The 8,005-nt window shown below is 43.7% G+C and overlaps 1 protein-coding gene across 1 annotated transcript in view; it reads left to right on the top strand.

The window, feature by feature from the left end:
- Nucleotides 1–5,494: 5,494 nt before the first annotated feature.
- Nucleotides 5,495–8,005, top strand: part of SLC9A4 (solute carrier family 9 member A4) — a 36,879-nt gene continuing 34,368 nt past the window's right edge. The window contains exons 1-2 of the mRNA XM_081198347.1: nt 5,495–6,288; nt 7,485–7,948. Coding sequence (XP_081054473.1) covers nt 6,048–6,288; nt 7,485–7,948 — 705 coding nt within the window. The 5' untranslated portion in view covers nt 5,495–6,047. The remainder of the gene's footprint in view (nt 6,289–7,484; nt 7,949–8,005) is intronic.

Genomic DNA, 8,005 nt, shown 5'->3' with positions numbered 1-8,005 from the left:
GTGTTTTTGTACCATCTCTGATAACTGGAATGAGATTGTGGTTCCCAAGTTACAGGCTGTGTTCAACTTACTCCCTAATAAGTGTATTCATTGGTAAGTCTCAATGGCAGAAATGTGACTTCAGCAGTTTCAAGAGAGCAGTTTGTATAATCTAACATTCCAGTTATATGCATGCTTAGACAGAGGCAAAATATCATCAGTGTAACCTCTTCTTATATGGGACACGGGTGGCGCTGTGGGTTAAACCACAGAGCCTAGGACTTGCCGATCAGAAGGTTGGTGGTTCAAATCCCCGCAACGGGGTGAGCTCCTGTTACTCGGTCCCTGCTCCTGCCAACCTAGCAGTTCGAAAGCACGTCAAAGTGCAAGTAGATAAATAGGTACCGCTCCGGTGGGAAGGTAAACAGTTTTTCTGTGTGCTGCTCTGGTTCGCCAGAAGCAGCTTAGTCATGCTGGCCACATGACCCGGAAGCTGTATGCTGGCTCCCTCGGCCAATAAAGCGAGATGAGCGCCGCAACCCCAGAGTTGTCCATGACTGGACCTAATGGTCAGGGGTCCCTTTACCTTTAACCCCTTATTGTGGACACCTTTACATTGTTGGCAAATCTGACACCACATTTGCCCTGGCATTCTTGGCATTTGGTTATCATGGAAAGGACTAGAATTTTGAGTAAAGACCTTTTAAGATGCCCTCCTTTCCCTAGGACTCATCTACACTTTCCTTTGTCCCACAATATTTCCTCCATTTGGTCTGTGACTGCTAGGCGTTCATCCAATAGGTCTTTCTTTTCTCCCGCATTTTCCCCAGGAAAACCCTCTGTTTACTGCAAAAAAACCAATTGGCTTTGCTCCGATTCAGCCGGAAGCAGCAGGTTTTTCCAGCCAAAAAACCTCTCCACCCCAAGCCTAGAAGTCACAAATGAAACAGAAGTATGGATGGGGTTTGGGAAGTCCGATACCTAGTCCTGCAAGTTACACATCTTTGTTTTAACCAATGCCATCTCTCACAATTTTTGCTTCCCCTTCTCTTCTCTCGATAAGTGGTGGCACATTTTATGAACAGTCCTGAAGTACAGAAAAGACATGATTATAAGCAAGGAAATGCAATAGGAGCAGTTGGAAAATGGGATGTGCTGTAAGGTTTCCTGAAATTAAGTTGACCATGTAAATTTACAGGGTGTTTTCACATAAGGTAAATTCTCCCATGTTGTGAATATTGCTTTCCTGCAGGAAATTTCATTGACCCTGGTGTGCATGGTCACACAGAGAAGCGTTGAACACATGGTGTTGTATGTATATTGTGGAAATCTGGCACTAACTGGGGTACACAATGGAACAGAAACTTTGCTTAGTCCTTTTCCGAAACTACCATTGAACTGATGAATGCACATGAGAGGAATTCACTCTGCACATTCAAATATACGCACTCTGAATTCAAATATGTCAATTGTGTCCAGATTTATTTCATTATTATCCCACCTTTCTTCCACGAAGCACAACACAGCTATCCCTCACCTGAAGTTTTATTTTTTATTTTTTTAAAAAAACCTTGTGAAGTAGGTCAATCAGAGAGATATAGTGACTGGTCTAAAGGCAGCTAGTGGGATTCATAGTTGAGTCAGGACTTGAACATCAATCTCCCAGGTCCCAGTTCCACATGTTAACCATGACACTGGATCTTTAGAGTTATTTCTAACTGCTTTGGCACCCGGAGTGGCACACATGCTGTGCACCCAGGGGTGGGGCTAATATATATATATATATATATATATATGCAGGTTTTGGTGTCTTCGGGTGTCTTCCCGTGTAAGAGTTGGGGTGTCTAGGCGACGTTTCGACGAGGTCTCACTCGTCATCTTCAGGCTGGTGTTTTCGGCTTCTTGTTACTGGAACAGAGCAGGATCTCAGTGTTTGAGTTCCTATAAATACTGTTGAGGGGGTGTGGTGTATAGCCTCCAACGTTCTGGGCAGAGAGGAAGTTCCCAGGTTAGTGTGCCTTTTCTTCTTTTGTTCATTAATTACTTGAGGGATATCTTGAGTGATTTCTTGAGTGATATTCTGAGTACCACTTAGGAGGGTCATTAGGTGTGGATTAGTTGCTAAAGCTTTCGTGTCTTGACCTCTTGAGCTTGTGAAGAGTTTTTCTGAGAAGATGGCTGTACTGCATTTAGTTGTGCTCTGGCTTGGCTTCGTGTATAGGGGCGAGCTGTGGTTTTGTGCCCTGTGCCAGCCAGATCTGTGTAGGGATTGCCGGGGGGTGCAGCATCCGGAGGTGCCACTATGGTTTGGCTACTGGATGGTGTCTGTAATTTATCTGTGGAGAGGGTCTGGGTTTGGGTCTGGTGTGGTTGATTGGAGATGGCGTTCTGTGTGCCTCTGGTTCTGGTGTCGGTTTTTGTGGGGAGGGCTATTTTCCAGATGTCTGGCAGGCGGGACGTATCGTCACGCTTGTTCATGTTGTGAGGGTGTTTCTCTATTTCGATGGCTTCCATGATTATTCTCTTGTGGTGATGTTCCATGTTAAAGAGCAATTTGGAATCTGCAAAATTAATTTCGTGTCCTGTTTCTTTCATGTGTTGGTAAAGAGAGGAAGTTTTTTCTTCTTTTTTGACGGCATTCTTGTGTTCTGCGATACGTGCATTTATTCGTCTGTTTGTTTGTCCAATGTACGTGGCTGGGCAGACTTTGCAGGGTATTTCATAGACCCCTTGGTTTTCTAACTGGATTTTATCTTTGGGGTTTCTGAGGATATTGGCTATTTTTTGGTTGGTGCAAAAGGCTGTTTTGATATTGTGTTTATGGAGGATTTTGCTAATTTTATCTGTAGTGCCCTTGATATAAGGAAGGAGGGCCATGCCATTGTTTTCTTCTGTGTCTTGGTTTTTGGGGGGTGTTTCTTTTTGGATTAGCTTCGTAACCCTGTTTTGCTGGTATCCGTTGGCGATTAACACATTTGAGAGATTCTGTAACTCAGTTGTCAAGTGGTCTTTGTCAGCCAGGCGTTTGGTTCTGGAGATGAGAGTCTTGGCTACGGAGTTTATTTGTGCAGGGTGGTGGTGTGATTGTGCATGTAAGTAGCGGTTGGTGTGTGTTTTTTTCCGGTAGATAGTGTGTCCTAGGGAGCCATCAGGTTTTTTGTAGATTAGGACGTCAAGGAAGGGAAGTTGGTTGTTGGCTTCTATTTCCATAGTGAATTGTATTTTGGGGTGTAGGCTGTTGAGATGTGTGAGGAAGCTATCTAGTTTTTCCTTCCCGTGTGGCCAAATTACAAAGGTGTCGTCAACATATCTGAGCCAAAGTTTGGGTTTGTGTTCTGACTTGTCTAAAGCATTGGTTTCAAAGTGTTCCATGTACAGATTTGCGATGACCGGTGAGAGGGGTGATCCCATAGATAAAATCCAGTTAGAAAACCAAGGGGTCTATGAAATACCCTGCAAAGTCTGCCCAGCCACGTACATTGGACAAACAAACAGACGAATAAATGCACGTATCGCAGAACACAAGAATGCCATCAAAAAAGAAGAAAAAACTTCCTCTCTTTACCAACACATGAAAGAAACAGGACACGAAATTAATTTTGCAGATTCCAAATTGCTCTTTAACATGGAACATCACCACAAGAGAATAATCATGGAAGCCATCGAAATAGAGAAACACCCTCACAACATGAACAAGCGTGACGATACGTCCCGCCTGCCAGACATCTGGAAAATAGCCCTCCCCACAAAAACCGACACCAGAACCAGAGGCACACAGAACGCCATCTCCAATCAACCACACCAGACCCAAACCCAGACCCTCTCCACAGATAAATTACAGACACCATCCAGTAGCCAAACCATAGTGGCACCTCCGGATGCTGCACCCCCCGGCAATCCCTACACAGATCTGGCTGGCACAGGGCACAAAACCACAGCTCGCCCCTATACACGAAGCCAAGCCAGAGCACAACTAAATGCAGTACAGCCATCTTCTCAGAAAAACTCTTCACAAGCTCAAGAGGTCAAGACACGAAAGCTTTAGCAACTAATCCACACCTAATGACCCTCCTAAGTGGTACTCAGAATATCACTCAAGAAATCACTCAAGATATCCCTCAAGTAATTAATGAACAAAAGAAGAAAAGGCACACTAACCTGGGAACTTCCTCTCTGCCCAGAACGTTGGAGGCTATACACCACACCCCCTCAACAGTATTTATAGGAACTCAAACACTGAGATCCTGCTCTGTTCCAGTAACAAGAAGCCGAAAACACCAGCCTGAAGATGACGAGTGAGACCTCGTCGAAACGTCGCCTAGACACCCCAACTCTTACACGGGAAGACACCCGAAGACACCAAAACCTACATATATATATATATATATAGTGTGTGTGTGTGTGTATGCATAAATTTTTGTAGTAATTCTGATTTCACGTATAATGGATATGTATTTTTTTATTTGATTGAATAAAAGATTTGGTTTGAATTATTATTAGTGAATATCAATATACATATCAAGGCTTTGAGATTAGACCACTGAAGAAGCCCGGAGAACTACAGTGGTATCTCGGGTTACATACGCTTCAGGTTACATACGCTTCCGGTTACAGACTCCGCTAACCCAGAAATAGTACCTCGGGTTAAGAACTTTGCTTCAATATGAGAACAGAAATTGTGCTCTGGCAGCGCAGCGGCAGCAGGAGGCCCCATTAGCTAAAGTGGTGCTTCAGGTTAAGAACAGTTTCAGGTTAAGAACAGACCTCCAGAACGAATTAGGTACTTAACCTGAGGTACCACTGTACTTTGGGAGTGTGCTACCTGCAAGCCCCAGTAAAAGGGCCCCATCAGGGGTGAACAGTGTCCTCTTGATGACTTGGACTGCCAGGGGGAAACAGGTGCAAAATGCCGGCACCCTGTCTACAACTTCATTAACATCCATCTACAACTCCACTAGCATCTCTCGGTATTGTGAACAACACCGAACTTACCTTTTGTTGGTATCTTCATGAACTTACCTAAAAAGATAAAGAAAACAAAAGACTGAGTTAAGCAGTCTATTGAAATCAGACATTAAAAGTTCATCTTAGACCGGGTAGTTCGCAAGTTTCTGTGACTTTGCACAAGGTTTTGTATTTTTCTCAGAAGATTGATAAAGAATGTATAATTATTTTGGTAATTATTGCGTGTATATTAGTCGCCAACGTGTTGATGAGTCGTACTACCTGCGGGGGTGGGGCTAGCCGCCTGCAGGGGCAAAGCGAGCATCCCAGGGGGGCTGGGCGGCGATGTCACCCCCCTCAGGAATGACACCTGGGGCGCCGCGCACCCCCTTCCTCCACCAGTGCACGTGATCTTTGTTCCCACTGTGTCACTGCATGGTTAGATCTCAGCTCTGGGTTTGAGACTCATCAGTGTGCAGTAAAGCTAATACGACAGCAGATAACTGTGCGTCAGTAGAGACACTGCAGTATTGATTTCAGTACCTGGCTAGTTGCTACAGGTAACCTGCTCCTCACATACAGCCATAATCTCACCTTGCTGAGTGTTACAGGGTTGGGCACCTGGCACCAAAGGCTGGCTTCACTTCTGGCTAGCAACCACTAGATGTCTCTAGCATAGTAGTTGACACAGTTACATATGAGAACTCGTTTTCTACAAGGTCATAAACGTTTCAGCTCAGGTAAGTAGAGGAGGAGAAGGACAACCTGTGGAGCAGTCTCTTGTCTTCTGGTTCCCAGGGTCTGAGTGAGTCCTCCACACCAGCTCATTACCTTCTCAGCCGATGAAAAGCTGTGTTACTTTCCTCGCAAATGGAGTGAGAGACTACAGTTGCTAGCAGCGGGTTGCAGAAGTTTGAAAAGTCCTGGGCTTTACAGGTGAACCTTACATTCCAGTCAACATCTGAAGAAGATTGTTAATTGTGGACTTGTAAAGCATCCAGACACGACATAGGCATATTGCTGGAGCCGACTGAAGCATCCAGGATTAAAATGGGCATTTAATAAATGTCCAATATAGTTGCCACACACTTTTTCAAACAGGAGACAGAGTTTTGCTCCTCGCCATGGGGATTCAGAGATTTGTGTGCCTGAGCTGGCTGGTGTTTCTCTCAGCCCCAGAGAGTTCTGTTGCCACGTTGTATTTGAAATTGCCTCACAGGAATACGAGCTCGTTGCACGACCCATTTGATGCTACAGAATCGGGGCGAGATGAGAGGTTGCATGTTTTCACTGTGGATTATGAATACGTCCAAATACCCTATGAGGTCACTCTTTGGATACTCCTGGCTTCCCTTGCAAAAATAGGTGAGTGAAAATTCTTTTGGGAATTCCAGATGGGAGCTTAATTTTGTAAGTGGTGATTCGTTTATTGCAAATTAGTCTCTAGCAACAGGTTTTGCTTTTGTTTTTAAACTTGTCATGTGGGCACTGCCAAAAAAAGAGAAAAAGGTGTGTTAATGCAGAGCATCCAGCTCACAATATAAGCCTCTGGGGAGCTCCTTTACTATATTTTCTACAAATAGAGAAGCAATCCAGCAATAAAATTACCATCAAAATCACACATGAAATTTGTCGTCAAGCAAACAACTGACGTGCTTGCAAACAGGAGCTTATCACTGCAAATGCAACATTTAGATGGAACAAATGAGTTGTTGGCAACAGGTTTTTAGATTTAAACTCATTGGATTTCTCTTCAGAAAGCATGAGTTAAGTGGGAGGGGGATGCAGGCTTGCATTTTGATGCGAACAACCTTGTGTGGATGCTGTGGAAAGGCTGTGTGCATGAGGAGCACTGTTGCTACCATAAACAGAGATTCGGTAGCATCCTTAGTGAGATGGTTTTGGTCACTGACATCCACAGTGTGTTTATTCCTGGTGATGGTGTGATGGTGGTAGGAACTGATACATTTGTTGTTTTAAGTGGATGAATCTGTTCTGCTTATACCCCAGCCTGAGATCAGTTTCAATGAAGCAGGCTTTAGAAATATTTTGAACAAATAAAAAAAGCACTTCTAAATTCCACAGATGCCAGTGAGCGAGTTCAGTGAGTGCTTAAATTTGACTTGACTCTGTTGAAACAATTCTCAGCATTGTAACACATTTTGGTTGCTCAGAAATGGTGAAGGCTTTGCACTTAGTCAATATATGGGATGAGGAATAGCTAGCACTGAAGGATTTCTTTTTCACACTTTTAACTTTATTGTTGTGTTTTGTTTTGTAAATGTTTTTTTTTTTATTTAAGCACTGATGGAAGGAAGTCATATTTTAGTTTAAAATTTGTTATAAGTGTAAGTCAAGGTGGTGGGTGGGAAAGGGGGGATATGTTTGGTTTGATCTGTGAACTTTTTTTATATTTCTGTGTTATTATTATTTTACTCTTCTTTTTTCTGTATTTTTTGGTATTTGGAAAATTAATATTTTTTTATTAAAAAATGATTTTTTAAAAACAACAGCACTGTTGTGATTATTTCCCTGTTGTTGTTGTTTTATTCTTATTCAAGGATTCCATCTCTACCATAAACTGCCACACTTTATGCCAGAAAGCTGCCTGCACATTGCCATGGGAATCTTGGTTGGTGGGATTATTTTTGCCACTGATCATAAATCCCCCCCAGTCATGACCACAAGTATTTATTTCCTGTATCTGCTCCCGCCCATTATCCTGGAGGGAGGCTATTTTATGCCTACTCGTCCCTTTTTCGAAAACTTTGGGTCCATTCTCTGGTGGTCTTCCATGGGGTCTCTCATCAACGCCTTCGGCATTGGAGTCTCGCTTTACGGGATCTGCCGGATCACAGCCTTCGGCCTCGAGGACGTCAACCTCCTTGACAGCCTGCTGTTTGGCAGCATAATCTCGGCTGTGGATCCTACGGCTGTCTTGGCCGTGTTTGAGGAGATGTCTGTGAATGAGCAGCTTTACATGATGATCTTCGGAGAGTCTTTGCTGAACGATGGGATCACTGTGGTAAGTACATTGCAACGCTTGTAGAAATGGGAAATTTTGGGGGCGGGGCGGGAAGCT

Source organism: Podarcis bocagei (assembly GCF_964188305.1).
Source record: "Podarcis bocagei genome assembly, chromosome: 6".
In the NCBI taxonomy this organism is placed as follows: Eukaryota; Metazoa; Chordata; class Lepidosauria; order Squamata; family Lacertidae; genus Podarcis; species Podarcis bocagei.
Note: the sequence above shows the minus strand (reverse complement) of the source record. Positions and strands in the feature narration are given on the sequence as shown.